The sequence below is a fragment of the Drosophila erecta genome, unplaced genomic scaffold, assembly GCF_003286155.1.
Source record: "Drosophila erecta strain 14021-0224.00,06,07 unplaced genomic scaffold, DereRS2 tig00000126-arrow-pilon, whole genome shotgun sequence".
NCBI classification, from domain to species: Eukaryota; Metazoa; Arthropoda; class Insecta; order Diptera; family Drosophilidae; genus Drosophila; species Drosophila erecta.
In genome coordinates this window covers 4081309-4097092 of record NW_020825209.1, presented here as the reverse complement: position 1 = coordinate 4097092, position 15784 = coordinate 4081309, and the positions used below count along the sequence as shown (strand labels likewise).

Genomic DNA, 15784 nt, shown 5'->3' with positions numbered 1-15784 from the left:
CCTCAAAGTAAACTATATTGAATTTACATTTTCTCAATAATTTGTCGTGTACACTTTATTTGAAATGAAATCTTTTCATACATATGATATATGCACAATTGAAACAACTGAAATAATTGGGGCTTTTGGATTTACGAAATACTTTGCTATCCAACTGCTCTGCTATCTTAGACAATCACATACCACATACATGTATTAACTACAGTTGCTCTGTGCCCCGCTTCCCTCGGCTCTCCTGCTCCTCCAGCGGCTGTGTGGCCTTGTCAGCTTCTCACTCCCCGCTTCCTGGCCAGAAAGCACCTAGTCCATTCCCTGGGCGTCAGGCTAAATGCCGCGCCTGACTGGTTTGGGTGCGAACAACACGTTGGCCGGCTTGCAGAGCTCCAGTTCGCTGCCGGGACGTACGGCCAGGCACAGCTGGATCTCCACCAGAGACGACTCCGTCCAAACGCTGTGCGACAGCAGGATTGTGGTGCGCAGGCGCACATTGGTCTCGTGCTCCCCCTGCTCCGTCATAATGGGCTTGAAGTCACTCTGCTTCGGCACCACCGTGTGCATGTGCTGGTCCGGATACTTGATCTTGATCCTCATGTCCGCCTTTTGGGACTCCAGCAGATTGTCGATTTCCGCCACAAAGGGAACGGCAGCTATCAGGCCGGCAGTGACCTTAATCACATTATCCTGCGATTGCAGCGGGCACGGCTCGAGGATGTTAGCCACACAGCGGCGTATTTTGTCATTGGCGGGTGGCAATGCCAGCGGAGGAGCCTGCTGGACCAGCGGCAGAATCTCACGAAAAACGCGGCCCGGCTTGGGATCCGATATGCCATCCAGTTTGCTTAGCAACTGACGTGTGAAGCTATCCGGCTGGGCATCTCTACTGACCGGCTCTTTCATCGATACATCGGGCTCTATTAATGGCAAAGCTCCCATCGGTGGCTTCTCCTCCTCATCCTTTGTATTCGCCTTGATGAACTCACTTATATCGCCGGCGGTTTGCAAAAGCATCTGGCACGGGCCCAAGGCACTTTGCGAGCGATCCCTGACCACGAGGACCAAGTGCAGGGCGCAAGCCCTCAAGCGGAGCTGCTTCACCTGCAAGATATCTCCGTAATTGAGGCCGGAGAACGTGTGCTGCAGCTTGAGACAGTTCCGGATGAGTGCTGCCAGCGATTCCTTCAAGGGAACCCTGCTCCTTTGCGTGCTGGCGCAACGCTGCATCTGCTCGATCTGGATCTGGGCCGCCAAGAAGGTCTCCAGAAAGTTAGAGGTGCCGTACATGCCCGCATCGATGGCTCCCAGGCGCTAAAAGTATACAAAGCAAAGTAAACTTTAGTACTCTTAGTAAGGTAATAAAATATTGTATGCCCTGGGTGCGTACCAACCTGCAGATTGGACTGGGCAGTCTGGAGTAACTCCACACGCTCGTCAGTCATGGTGAAGATCTCCTCGATGTGACTGAGAATCATCTGCAGATACTCCGCTGAACTGCCCGCTTGGCGCACGGCCGAATCAATTCTGTGCGTGGCACTCGCCGAAGACGCACCCTCGATGGGCAACTGGGGCACCAGATGCGGCATCGAGTCTCTCAGATAGGCGTAATGGCGATGGGTGGCCGTGGGCAGCAAACTGATAATGGGCACCAGGTGTTCCGCCGCATTAAAGACGAGTATAAGGACGCACAGATACGCTGGATCCTCGACATCGCGTTCGGGCGTTTCGAAAAAGGGATGCACGTAAAGCAGGTGGACGGCGACCGCCATCACCAAGTGCGGATGCTTCTGGCCAATCTTGCGCATGCATGCGTAGGTGGAGTGCCGATCCTGCGGATACTTGGCCAGCACATCCAACAGCTTTTGCACCACCATTAGCAGGCACGTTTGTGTGGACACTCGGCAGGCGCCCAGCATGAGATGTAGTCCCTCGCGCACGTCCACCGAGTAATCCTCAAGCGAACCAAGCATTATCTCCAGCTGATCCTCGCGCAGCACTATGTGCCTGGCAATGGCCGTCAAACTGTAGATGGCCTTCAATCGCACATCCTCGATCTCGTCGTTAAACATGTCGACAAGGAAGTCCAGGCTGGTCACCGCAAAATCCGGCCGGGAGAGGGCTAACTTGCACATGGATGCCACGGCCGCAGTACGCACCTCCAGGAACTCATCCTCCAGGCCATGGATAAGAGCGCCGCAGGCTCCGCTGGCTATTATCGAGATGCTCCGAGCATCTAGATGCTCTTGCGGCGCATCGTCTGCCCACCGTTTACCCGATGACCACTCACCGCTGGCCACCAGGCGAGCACCTCTCTCGTGCGCCGTCCGCTTCCGGCGCAGATTGCTCATCAGCTTTTTGTCTAGTGTCTGGTGCAGAAACTCCCTGCTGACGGCGGTCATCCCACCCAGCAGCTCCGCTGCGAGCACACGTATCTGCAGCGAAAGATCGCACAGGGCTTCGCAGACCTTGCTGAAGGCAGCATCTATCATGCGGAGCTCCTCCTGCTGGCGGTCCGAGGGTATAATGTGGTCTGGATGCCGGTTCCCCAGCATGAAGACCAGCCGCAAGGCCTCCTTGCGCACGCACTCGTAGTCATCCTTCATGGCCTCGACGGCACGCTTGTAGAGCTTCGCCGGAAGCAGGGATCCCCGCTCGCCGAGGGTCAGCAGCACGTGCAGAGCCTGGGCACGAACGCCCGAGTCCTGGGAGTCAATGTAGAAGGCTAACTTCCATACGTAATGACGCTCGCCCTCCATTTTGGTGGCAAACCGACCGATCACCAGCATGGCGTTCTTTTGTGTATGCGTGGAACCGGAGCGTAGCTGCTCCTTGGCCAGATGGGCCACCTGCTTGTTGTACGAGATGGGCACCACATGCTTTCTGCGCTCTCCGATTCGGAACAGGCACATCATGCCCTGGGCGATCACCTTCTGGGACACTTCCTTCCTCAGCAAGAAGATCAAGTAGCCGATGATCAGGGTCACCTCCTGCTCGGTGGCACACTCGCATCCCAATCCGGACAGCAGTTCGAGCAGCTTCACCCGGATAGAGGTGTCGCTATCGCGCTCCTGCAGCTGATACAGATGAAAGATCTTGTTGGCCACATCGTTAAGCTCGCCCGATTCCACGTCCTCGTAGGATATCTCATCGGTGATCTTGACCAAGAGCTCCAGCAGTTCCCTGCTGTTGCCGGCGGTCATTTGGGGAGCTCCCGTCGCCGCGGCCGGCTGATTTCCGAGGGCAGCGGAGGACGGGGCGCCCGTTAGAGCAACAGGTGCCCCAGTGGGCAGGACCAACGATCCGGCGGGCAGGTTGCCCACATAGGCGTCCAGTTGGCTGAGCGCCGTTAGCTTGCGCTCTTCATTGCCCACTTTTCCGAAATTCCCGGCCTTTGCATCGGCGGCCAGTGTTTGCAGACGCAGCTTCTTCACCGCCGGCGCCCCGTCCACCGTTTCCACGTAGGTGCCTAAGCGCTTTTTGATGGCCAGCGCCATGGTTTCCTTTTCGTTTCCGCGCGTCACCTAATGGCGACTGGAGTTTCAATCTTTTACCTGGTTAAGATGAAATTGGATATGGCGAACCGCTGATGTTAACCACCACTAGCCACTATCGATGGCTTCGTAACTATCGCAAAATAAGTTTTTGCAGATGGACAACAAATAAATAAATAAATTGATTTCAACAAAAGGGATAATAAGTAATAATAAATGCACAAAATCACTTATTAAATAATGATCTTATAAAGAAAACAAGGCATATATGTTGGACATATAACTTTGAAGGCGCAAAACATCGATTGCATAGCTAGAAATCGATGTTTTCGGTTTGCTCACTTTTCGTCTTTTGTTTTGCTCTCGCTCTTCCCCTGCGTGAAAACTTCTTATTAAGGAATTAATGATTCATCAACAACGCTTTCTGACTCCTCAACTCTTGTTGATTCGCCCGGAAATCATCAAAGAATTATATTTATTCTAGTTTGTATAAGTCATTCTAGTATGTGCATAGTTATCATTTCTGCCCATCGTTCATCTCCACGTTCAAAAAAGACAGGGGGTCATCATCTACCCTGCCCTTCTTCTTGGCTGCGCAATTCTTAACACATCTCATGGCTTTGGATAATACTTTTTCTGAGGGTAGTGTAGGTTCCACCTTACCGATGGCGTCTGAAATGGGTATATGGTACATATGTATGTAGTTATTGAATAGAGCATCAAAAGTGGAACGTCGAGTACTGAACTTACCCATTAGCGAACGAAACAAATGTTCGTGATCTTTGAGTCTTTTCTTATTTTTACACCCGTCCACATTGTAGTTCAACAAGATATCCTCGGAGAAAATTGATCTTATGGAGCGACTTAGTCTTCCCTGGCGCAAGAACTTCCGCATGGAATTTGCCTTATGGTATAAATACAAGGCAGGGGAAAAACATTCAGATGCATAAGCAAAATGAAGGGGAAACTTACATAGATTCCCCTGGAGTCCTGGCTTATCTTATGATCCACTTCGATCAGATCCTCCTCATACAGAATTGGAAAATCATCGTCCGGATTTCCCTTCGCCTTCGGCTTAATCGTTTTCATCGACTTAACGATTGCAGTTAGGGTCCTAACCGCCGTCGTCAAGTTTTCGATTTCCGCGCGCTGCGACAGGACTTGCGAATTGAGTTCTTAGAGGGATTGTTGATAGGTGATAGGTGGGTGATGTTAGATATGATGACCAAACATCAAAATGCTACAAACCTACCATCTAGCTTTGTCAGCATCATGGCATTGGCTGCGATATGACTTTGCTCGGTGGCGAGGCAAAGCCTTTTTATTTCAGGCATTGCTTCGTTCATGTTGGACATTAAATTAAAGTGACTATATTTATTTTTTGAATTGGGAAAAATCCTTAGTGGAAGCAATTCGCTCCGCTGCACAGTTGGGCTCCGCACTAGAATTCCTCAATCTTTCATCAAAGCCTCTGCCAGTCGACGAATGGGAAAGCAAAACACAACAAAAAACTCTCTCTTGCTCTCAAAATACATGAGTAACTGGTGAATCAGTGATGACGACGTCAGAATAGCGGTGGAACTGTTCAACAGTGTAAAACATTTCACTCGCATAAGGAAGAGGATATAAATAAAGAAATTTGTTTTTATAATATTAAGTTATTATTTTACAAAGGAAGTTGATTCGAACTGTCAGTTGAGTAAAAGGGGATAGCATAGACCTACTCCAAATCCAAAAATGCGGAAATTAGTTGTTTAGTTATTTTAATCAATTTATTTTTATTTTACTGTTAAATTTGAAACTTTATTTAACAAACAATTTGGATGTTATCGATGTATTAGCCGATAATATGGAAATCTTGCATTCGTAGTGTGACCATCGCGTAGCGAAGTCACCAACCGCCGCAAATCTAGTTCTTTAGCGAGTACATCTACCTCTGCTTATCTGGCTTATCGATGACATCGCAAATCAATCGATTCGTGTTCCAGCTCTATCGCGAAACGGTCGCGTGTTCGCACGCAAATAGCAATTTAAATCAACAGAAATTGACAGCGAGCGCTGCAAAAGGGCGAATCACAATCGCACGGCGATTGAGGCCTGCGATCTCGACAGGAAATGCACAATTGCTATGCGCAATTTGTTGAATTCGGTAATGCTCCATTCTCGAAAGAACCAGTCGTGTGCGTGTATATGTGTTTCGAGTGTCTCGCTGTATGCCAGTGTGTGTGTGTGGTGTGTGCATAAAAAGGCATAGAGGCAGCAAGGAGGGAAAGAGAGAACCCCATTGGCAGCGCAACGAAAGTGAGCGAGAAGCAGAAATTGTTAGTGCTTATAAGGATATATAGCGAGGAGGGAGAGAGAGACAGTAAGAAAGAGCGGAAGAAGCAGCAGCGACGCCGACAACAACTGTAATTTTCCATTAATTTTTGGGCGGGTTTTGAGCTGCAAAATAATACAACTGTCATACTATAAGTTAGCTTTTTTATAACCAACATGTGTATTTTGTGCACGTTTCGATGGGTGTGATGTGCGCGTATATGTATGTGTGATAAACTTGAAATACAACGCATTCGCAACGAGAACCAAAACTTGTCAAGGTAAAACGGCTAAAAAAAAAAGAAGAATCGATTTATGTGTGAAAAATACCAACTGAATTACGCGAGAAATCATGTGAAGAGCAGTTTGATACGCACGTGTGTGCATGCGATAGAATGAGTGGGGCGGGCGTTTGGAGTTGTCTGCTTAATTGATTTTCGCTTAATTACTGCAGCGGTTGCATAAATTAAATGTTTACATTTGCCACGGCCAGTGCTGTAAAGAGAAAGAACCCTTCGCAGCCGGGTGGCAACACTGCTGCCCGTCTATCGATACCCATTGCAATTAATTAATCCGACTAATTTGAGCCGCTGTACGTTTTTTGCCGGTTAAAATAATAAATCGCTCTCTCTTTCTGTCTTTATTCAATATCACTTCGCCCCGCTCTTTTTCTCTGGCGCCCTCCTTGGGCCGTTAGCCAACACTGACCAACATTAAGAAAGTGTTAATTTGCCTAAAATGTACGAGTTGTACATGTGCGACTGCTTGTGCATGTGTGTGTGTGCGGGAGTTTTCCTCTGCCGAATGCAACCAAGTTTTTTTTTTTGTACCGAAAATTCAGCCAGCAAATGAAAATTCGTATCGGGTAAAATATGCATTAGGTGTAGATGTGTGTGCATTTAGCGGTTTCTTTGCCTTTCGCTCTTTTCGGTTTCTTCTTTTCTTCATTATATATATATATATTTTTTTTTTTGCATAATCGAAGCCGCCTTTCGGTACATGTGCATGTGTGCTATCCCGCTCCCACTCCCACCCCCATACTACGGCCACCTGTACGCCCTTGCACACTCACACACTCAGAGAGGCACACGCACACTGCACAAAACTAGAGTAGCTATCAGTGTGTTGGTGCCAGATATAATATCACTATGGAAGTAATTTATTTGCGGGCCTCGGAGTCTCGTGAGCGGTTTTCCTTTTTTTTTTTTTTATTGCATTTTGATTTGCTTTTCGTATGTGAAAAACCTTTTTGTTGTGGCCCATTTTTGCTTTTTCTATCGTGTGTGTGTGTGTGATATTTTTGCGCTCTGAAAAACAATTTTTGACTGGCGCCTTTAAACGCTTCAGCTGCAATTGGTTTGCAAAAAGGAGTGAATAGGAGCGAGGGAGAGTGGGGGTAGAGAGAAAGAGAGAGAGAGAGTGAGCGGGGCATTTCTATTTGTAGAAAAAGAGCGCATAATTTGCAATAGTTTGCCATTTACGCTTTCCATTTTGTGTAAAATGCATGCAAACGCCTTATGGAGAGTAACAACAAAAACAGCAACACCAACAACTACTGTTTTTTCATTTCCTTCCTTCCTTTGTTTATTTATCTCCACAAGTTTAACATATATATCGATAACGATACTCTGATATCAGCTTTCAGTTGATTTATCCAATTACTTGAAGTTCTCATGTGGTTACCATAAACAATAAGTCCGAAACTGGTTAAAGCCTTCAAATATAAATGTAGATTATTAGGCAATGAGTTATACGTTAAACGAATGCAGGCTGTTTTTTCTTCCAGAAGTTTCCTGCTACAAACCAATAGTTCACTCTGTAATAACAATTATTTTAAATATATTTGCATATTGTACTGGCATATTTATTGCGTGACAGTTTAACAATAATATTTAATGTACAAGTTCTACATAGTTTCATATTAATTATTAGCAAATATGAAATAATAATTGAAATACCATCGAATTGTGGGTAATATAATCATAATTAAGAGCTCTAGGGTTTAAGCCGTTAAATGTATCTTAAGCATTGGTAGTAGGATGAATCTTACTCCGAAAACTAATTAAAACTAATCAACATTTTTCGTTGCTGTCTTTATAGCACTTGTATTCTGACAAACTTCAAGAGGAATAAGGAGACAATAACTAATTTTTCCCTGTGGAGCAAACAGGTCACATAAAATCCATATATATATAGACAAGTCTATATATTTAATACAGGACGCAGAGGATATAGAAGAAAAGGCAAAGCGAAGGAGAGTCGCGCCCCAGCCCCCCTCGTTTCCCGCCCAGCCAACAGCCGTGTGAAACCGTCTTGAATGGATCCATTTGTTGGCTGGTTTCAGAAGGAACAGGAGGGACCATCGTTGTGCACATGGTTAAAGATTTGGGAGACGAATGCCCAGGAGATGGGTGCATTGCTTAATCAACAGCTACAGCAGGTGACGACGACCAACGGCAGCACGAGCAGCAGTAGCAATTGTGGTAACAACAACAACACTAGCAGCAATTCGGCCAATAATATTGGTAACAATACATCGGGCAAACCCTACTTACCGCGACCCTACAGCTCGCTTAATCGGGTGCTTAATTTCCGAGCCGATTCCCTGGAGATCCTGCAGCAGCAACAACAACAACAGCAGCAGCACAACGGAACCACTCAGCGCCACAGCACCAACATCGCCACCAACGTCAGCAGCTCAAGCTCGTCGGCAGATTCCACTACGAATCGGGACAATAACTCACCCGCCAACAGCAATTCAACCAACGGACCGGGTACAGGAACGGGAACCGCAACAGGAGCAGCAGGAACCGGTACCAATAGTCCGGCGACCACAGCATCAAGCACATCTGCTACCACAACTGGTCCAGCCACTAGCATGAGTGACACCAGTAACAACCCGCCACAGACAACAACCACGCCCGCCAGCCGCACGAACAGCATCTACTACAATCCGTCGCGGAAGAAACGGCCGGAGAACAAGGCTGGCGGTGCCCACTACTATATGAACAACCACATGGAGATGATCGCCAAGTACAAGGGTGAACCGTGGCGCAAGCCGGACTATCCGTACGGCGATGGCGTTATCGGGCTGCACGAGGAGATCGAGCATTTCTATCAGTACGTCCTGCCCACGGCCTGCGAACACGCCATCCGCAACGAGGTGGTCAAGCGCATCGAGGCCGTTGTCCATTCCATCTGGCCACAGGCGGTTGTCGAGATCTTTGGATCCTTTCGAACCGGCCTCTTTTTGCCCACCTCCGACATTGATCTCGTTGTGCTAGGTGAGTGAAAGCAATAGCTTATTAAGTTTTCCCCACAAGCATTGACTTTTTATAATCAGGTTTGTGGGAAAAGCTGCCGCTGAGAACGCTGGAATTCGAGCTAGTGAGCCGTGGTATCGCCGAGGCTTGCACGGTGCGAGTTCTGGACAAGGCATCAGTGCCCATCATCAAGCTGACGGACCGGGAAACGCAGGTGAAGGTAGACATATCGTTCAACATGCAGAGTGGTGTTCAGTCGGCGGAGCTAATTAAAAAGTTTAAGCGCGACTATCCAGTGCTGGGAAAGCTAGTGCTGGTGCTGAAGCAGTTCCTACTGCTCCGCGATCTCAACGAGGTGTTCACGGGCGGCATCTCCTCCTACTCGCTGATCCTTATGTGCATCAGCTTTCTGCAGATGCATCCGCGCGGTATCTACCACGATACAGCCAATCTGGGAGTCCTCCTTCTCGAGTTCTTCGAGCTTTACGGGCGTCGTTTCAACTACATGAAGATCGGCATTTCCATAAAGAATGGTGGCCGCTACATGCCCAAGGATGAGCTGCAGCGTGACATGGTCGATGGACATCGGCCCTCGCTCCTGTGCATCGAGGATCCGCTGACGCCGGGCAATGATATCGGTCGAAGCAGCTACGGCGTCTTCCAGGTGCAACAGGCCTTTAAGTGCGCCTACCGCGTCCTCGCCCTCGCCGTCAGTCCGCTCAACCTCCTCGGCATCGATCCGCGCGTCAACTCGATACTGGGTAAGTAATGGTTATGCGAACTTAGCGAACTGAAAAAAATAAAAGAAAAAATGAAATCCAACACATGTTCACAGTAGAAAATTGTTTATAGCTAAAATATTGTTAACGCTGACACGTTGATAACAACAAATTTGTTTATATATACACTGGTTTAATTAAAATGCGCTGGATTTGTAATGGTTTCCTTTGTTCCCCAATGCAGGCCGAATCATCCACATCACCGACGACGTAATCGACTATCGCGAATGGATCCGCGAGAACTTCGAACATCTGGTGGTGGTGGACCGCATCTCGCCGCTGCCCACTGCAGCTCCCACTGCGTACGCCACCGCCAATGGGGCGCCAAAATATGTGATTATGCCCTCGGGCGCCGTTATCCAGCAGCTGTACCATCATCCGGTCCAGGTGCCCACCCCTCACGGACACAGCCATGCGCACAGCCACAGTCACGGGCACGCGCATCCTGGCGCCCACCTGGGCCAGCCGTATGTGACCGGAACCGCTGTATCAGCTGCCGCGACAACTACAACGATGGCGGTGGTGGGCGTGGGCGTATCAGTCGGCGGAATGCAACAGCAGCAGCAGCAACAGACTGCGACGGCCCATTCCCACGCGCAGCAACAGTCACAGAACCAATCGCAGTCGCGCCATAGACGCGGCAGCACCTCTTCGGGTGATGACTCCGAAGACAGCAAGGACGGCGATGTGGTCGAGACGACGTCAGGTGCTCAGGAGGTCGTTGACATCACGCTATCACCGCCAAATGGCTTGGCGAACATGTCCATGCCCATGCCAGTGCATGCCGTTGGAATGCCCGCGACGAGCAGTTGGAGCGGCAATATCAATGGCAATGGCAATGGGAACGGCAACGTCAGCGGAAACGGAAACAACAGCTCATCCACGGGCTCGTCGGTAATGCACACAATTCCCCGCCTTGACACATGATGATTGGTGGTGGCCGGCTGCCTAATGCCCAGGCATCAGGTGGTCGGCTATGCTCCCATGCTGGCCGCAGTTGAGTCCCGGTTGTATCTGAAACCGAAAGCCCAAACAAAATTGCATCCAAAGACCTTGGGAGCAACTGCAGCCAGCATGACTAGAAGCAACAGCAGCAGCAAGCACACATATATAACCTCTTCACCACCAAAACAGCCGGAAAACGCCCACATCACTGTCCAGGAAATGGACCCCGAGCTGGAGGATCAGCAGCAACAGCAGCAGCACCAAGAGATTTCTGGAGGTAATGGCTCCACCGGATCGGGTGGCGGTGGCTCCGGTTCGGGTTCCGGCAGGGGAGGCAGTGACGGCAGTGGCGGACGCAATTACAATCAGCGGAGCAACCACAACTCCAGCAACTACTACCACCAGCAGTACTACGTGCCACCGCCGATGCAACAGCAACTGAGCAAGTCCAACTCCAACTCATCCTCCAACTATCACCAGCAGCACCATCACAGTCACAGCCACAGCCATGGCAATCATGGCAGTCACCGGCAACAGCATCACCACCAGCAGCAACACCACCAGCAGCGGCCGCAGCATCTGCGACTGGGCGGCGGCAATCGTTACCAGAAATCGGTGGGCGGATCGCCCACCATCAGTGCCGGCAATGCGTCGAACAGCAGCAGCAATTGCAGCAACAGTAGCAGCAGCAGCGGCAGCAATAACAACCGACTGCCTCCACTGCGGGGCACGTTGGTGAACTCGTCGTCAGCAATATCAATCATTTCCATATCCTCTGAGTCATCCATTGCCAGCAGCAGTTCTAGTTCGTCAAGATCCGGTCAGGATCAACAGCAAAACGAGCGTGATGAGCGATAGGAATGTACGAAAGAATGTAGGAAGATATTGTGTATGTGAAAGAGAGAGAGAGAGAGAGAGAGAGAGAGAGAAAGAAAGAGAAAGAGATAGTTACGATTTAGCAATATTTATGAATTACATTTCTTTCTCAGGTTAATTGCAAACTATGCTGCATTTTTCTAATTAATATCGCAGACTCTCGCCCCTAATCCATCCCCACCCATCCATCCCCTCTACCGAGCTCCTTCGCAGTTCCAAAATAACTGACGATTAGACTTTCTTTTAAACTGCTGTCTCGCTTAAATTAGGAGAGCGATGAAAGCCTACTAAGCCTAGCGTTAGAAACTTTGCCTCTGATTGCGCTAAATGTATTTCATTTTGTTTCTAAAATAAACATGAAAGCAAACAATAATATATAAATATAGATATATATTAATTAAAATGATATAAGTATGACTGTAAACTCATAAGTAGATTGTAATGGTTTAAAAGAGCGATAAACTGAAGTATGAAATTATGCTAACATATTTAAGGACCGCGAACATACGTTTCTAAACCTCTGTTATCATCCCCCCCCCCCCCCCCCCCTCCCCCCTTTTTTTTTTTTCCTTCATCATGCGCATTCAAACTTGTGAAGTAATTTGTAGTACTCTACATTTTGTGCAAATGTTTTTGTAAACTAAAAATTCCCAATCCTCCCTATATCCCGCCATAACAAAAAAATACAAAAAACGGAAATCATGCGCGCAATTGTTACGCTAATATTACTAAGTGCATTTGCGCGCAAAATGTAAAAAAAAGCAACATACATGCAAATGAAAATTACCATTTTCCAAAAAACAAAAATGAGCCATGTCCCTTGTAACTCCCGGTAACTCGTTTAATTATTACCCCGAGTTAGTTTTATGCCTGAAATGTAAATGTTTTTATGATTACCACTATCACTATTATAATTATGAAGCCTACGATTAGTTTTTATTATTAAGCTAAAAAATCGTGAGCCAACTTAAATTGTTCGAAAACATTGCCCCAACCAAAAGCAAATGTGTTTTAAAACAAAAACAAAACAAAAAAAAAACAAAACAAAGAAACAACACAAAACAAAAAAAAAAAAAACAAAAAAACCTACAACAAGAAACGCATCTTTTGTTTAAACTTATTTAAGATGAATTGACTATTATGATTATGCAATGTTGTGCATTTTGCATAGATTCCTGCCATTTGTTTGTATAGTTCACAAAGCTCTGTAAATACTTAGTTTCGCCCCTGTGAGACACCACCACGCCCCCCCCTCTAAAAGCACTGCCATTTTGAGAAAGGTTTTAAAAAAACACGTCGAAAAGGAGCTAGCAGAAGAGTAGAAAAGAACATTTAGACTTTGTACATGTAACACATTTTAGGCTGTTCTTTCCATTTGTAAGAGAAAGCAAAACAAAAATACCAAACCAGAAACAAAAACCCAACTAATTGTAAATTCACCTAAATACTCTACGAATATGTTTGTCAATCGAGTCTTGAACATAGAGCTCTGAAATACTAGGTGGCAACATTTAAATTTCCATTCTGAATGTGCAACATTTCTGATTCTTCGAGATCGTAAATGACAAAAAAACGGCTTTAAAATGTACATCAAAACATGTTGCAATATTTTAATTGGATTTTTTTTTATCGTGTAATAGCATATTCTTTGTTTGTATAATTAATGTATTAGCTTATCGCGCAAATTTGTAAATTATCTTTAAATTTTAACTTCCGTTCAATATTACTTGGGTTTACCTTCTCATTTGGCTTCCTTCTCGGACATATTTGTGTAAAGTTGCGACATTAAGCTAGTTTTTGGATCGTGAGCTAAGAGTTCATAGTATTGAATCTGAAATATCGACCTTGAGTGGTTCAAAACCTAATGTTTATTTTTATTTTTGAAACGTTTGTGAAAAGGCATAAATAGGAAAAAGAGAGGAAGCTCTCTTTAGGTACCAAATAGTATATGTTTTCAGTTTAAAGAGCTTGGTTTCTTTTCAGTCATTTAGAAGACCCTCAATATTTTGGAAAAATCGAGTTTTTTTTTTCTGTTGCCTAGTGTGAATAAAGCGATGTCCAGTGTTGGCAAAGGCCGAAGGTGCTCTCTCCCTTTCGCACGACGACTCCTACAAGCTTGCAGCTTTGAAGCCCACCTTACACACATACTTTCTCACTCGCATCACAAACACACACACACACACAAGCGCATAAGCTCTCACACAGATACCCGGACAGAGGACACTTAACGGTAAAGTTAGCATAGAAAGTTGATGAAGACGAGACAAAGAGCCGTTAGTAAGAATGAGAAAGCGGTTGCGATAGAGCGAGATAAAGTAATAAAGAAAGAGAGAGAGAGCGAGCGAGAGTAACATATAAGAATTATTAAATTTATGCACTCGTCTGTTGAATATTTATATGAATTATATGTATGTAGTTACTAATATTAACTAATTGATAAATATACAATATTTATATGCATAACTTGTGGATTAATGTGGACAAACAAATGTTTAGAATTAGCGATCTAGCCACGTAAGACTCGTAAATGGTAAATCGTAAATCGACAACTACTTAGACTACATAACTGTGTACCAGAGCATATGTAAGCACTTCCACACACACACACACACACACACACAAATACACCACTCCACACACATACTCGCTATGAATGTTGAGGTTATGTCGTAGATTTTTTCAATATCGATCACTGTTCGCCTAGCCTAGTAAGTAAGCCGCAGAACTAAATATAAAACTAACTCATTTCCCTACTGGATTCCATGCGTTCCAAATCATTTCGCCCTTGTCCATTGCCCATTGTCCTTCGTTTCCGTTTGCGTTTGCGTTCCATTCACAGCTCCCAACTTCCATATTACGCATACGTACCGTGTGCCGTTGTTGTTATATACACACATGCATATACTCGAAACACACATTTTTTGTCGTCGCGATATTAGTGGGTATTAATAAATTAAATTAAATTTAATTAAATACATTTAACGCAACTAAATTCAATTCAAGTGAATCAAATGAATCGATCGATACATGTATATGATAGATTTCAATAGCTCTGTAAGAATCGGAATCGTAACAATTTAGTATGCAAAAATCGTAAATCTAACTGATTGTATAATTAGCGAAAAGAGAAAAACGGAAGCGATAAGCAAAACGATGCGACAAATAAAAGCCGGCAAAAACTAAAATGTTTGTGTTTTTAATCATAATTTGGCGTAACTTGAAGGATTAATACTTTGAACTGCCCCGAAAAGTATACTATGCTGTTTATAGCAGAAGTCGGATTTGCCCTACTGGATTAAAAAAAACAGTAATATTTTTATGTAAACCAGGTTTTATTTAGAACCAATCGAATACTACCACTTAATGTAGGTGAACTTGAAAGTTTTGGGCTCCGTTGCCTCGCAGACGTACAGCATCTGGATCTTGCAGTTGGCATCGTTGATCATCTCCCGTGTGGCGAACATGTGGACACAGTTCTCGTTGCCGCCGTAGTTGTCCGGCATTTGTTTGGGACCGTTCCAGGGGGCATAGGTCATCGGCCGGCCGCTGGACATCCAGTAGAAGGCGCCCTCGGTGCCCAGGTCATTGCCCGATATCCAGAAGTAGTCGTTGTTCTTGAACCCCTTGGCCTTCATGTACTTGATCAGCGCCTCCATTTCCGGCTTATCCTCGATGGAGGCCAAGTGGGCGTTCATCATGCGACAGGCGCCGGCCGCCTGGAACCAGTTCACCTTGTTTATTGGCTCGATGTAGTAGTAGTTGTCCCCAATTCGCACGAACGGTGTGGTATCAATCTCCGACGGAATGCCTAGCCATGTGTAGGAATGTTCGATTGGGTCACCACACTCAATCTATGAATACATACCATTATAGACCTCGGTTCGGTAGTTGGTGAAGATGTTCACATCGGGCAGATAGGCCAGGGACGGTATCCAGGCGCTTGTCAGGATTAGCAGGAGAGTCTTTGTGCGGTACATCCTCGGTGGCCAGCGATCCGTGCTCAATTGTCCATGGCCTGTGGCTCTGGCCACTTATATATCCATTCTGTGCAGCTGTTTATCCAATTGATATCGGCTGAATCAGCAACATAATTCCAAACAAGAAATTCAATCCGAACGGG

At 46.2% G+C, this 15784-nt stretch overlaps 4 protein-coding genes across 10 annotated transcripts; 1 reads left to right on the top strand and 3 right to left on the bottom strand.

Moving 5' to 3' along the window:
• Positions 1 to 39: 39 nt before the first annotated feature.
• On the bottom strand, positions 40 to 3617 carry LOC6549687 (integrator complex subunit 4). Its single transcript, XM_001977393.3, has 2 exons — positions 1386 to 3617; positions 40 to 1305 (listed from the first exon to the last, which is right to left on the bottom strand). Exons 1-2 carry the CDS (start codon positions 3486 to 3488, stop codon positions 325 to 327), a joined length of 3084 nt encoding a protein of 1027 aa, XP_001977429.1. The 5' UTR covers positions 3489 to 3617; the 3' UTR covers positions 40 to 324.
• Positions 3618 to 3877: 260 nt separating this feature from the next.
• Positions 3878 to 5043, bottom strand: LOC6549686. 2 transcript variants are annotated; one of them, XM_026982091.1, is made up of 4 exons: positions 4738 to 5043; positions 4458 to 4645; positions 4236 to 4389; positions 3878 to 4157 (listed from the first exon to the last, which is right to left on the bottom strand). In XM_026982091.1, the coding sequence occupies exons 1-4, from the start codon at positions 4838 to 4840 to the stop codon at positions 4003 to 4005; spliced, it is 600 nt and encodes a 199-aa protein (XP_026837892.1). In that variant the 5' UTR covers positions 4841 to 5043; the 3' UTR covers positions 3878 to 4002. The 2 variants fall into 2 exon arrangements, with proteins under 2 accessions (XP_026837892.1, XP_001977428.1); XM_001977392.3 differs by having other exon boundaries at positions 4458 to 4660; positions 4738 to 5042.
• Positions 5044 to 5412: 369 nt separating this feature from the next.
• Positions 5413 to 12217, top strand: LOC6549685 (non-canonical poly(A) RNA polymerase protein Trf4-1). Of its 6 annotated transcripts, none has more exons than XM_001977391.3 (5): positions 5413 to 5634; positions 7902 to 9085; positions 9145 to 9825; positions 10028 to 10737; positions 10978 to 12217. In XM_001977391.3, exons 2-5 carry the CDS (start codon positions 8119 to 8121, stop codon positions 11644 to 11646), a joined length of 3027 nt encoding a protein of 1008 aa, XP_001977427.1. In that variant the 5' UTR covers positions 5413 to 5634; positions 7902 to 8118; the 3' UTR covers positions 11647 to 12217. The 6 variants fall into 6 exon arrangements, with proteins under 6 accessions (XP_001977427.1, XP_026837440.1, XP_026837436.1 ...); XM_026981639.1 differs by lacking the exon at positions 5413 to 5634 and adding an exon at positions 5641 to 5893; XM_026981635.1 differs by lacking the exon at positions 5413 to 5634 and adding an exon at positions 5641 to 6082.
• Positions 12218 to 14975: 2758 nt separating this feature from the next.
• On the bottom strand, positions 14976 to 15662 carry LOC6549684 (C-type lectin 37Da). Its single transcript, XM_001977390.3, has 2 exons — positions 15530 to 15662; positions 14976 to 15472 (listed from the first exon to the last, which is right to left on the bottom strand). The coding sequence occupies exons 1-2, from the start codon at positions 15639 to 15641 to the stop codon at positions 15018 to 15020; spliced, it is 567 nt and encodes a 188-aa protein (XP_001977426.1). The 5' UTR covers positions 15642 to 15662; the 3' UTR covers positions 14976 to 15017.
• Between the last annotated feature and the right edge of the window lie 122 nt (positions 15663 to 15784).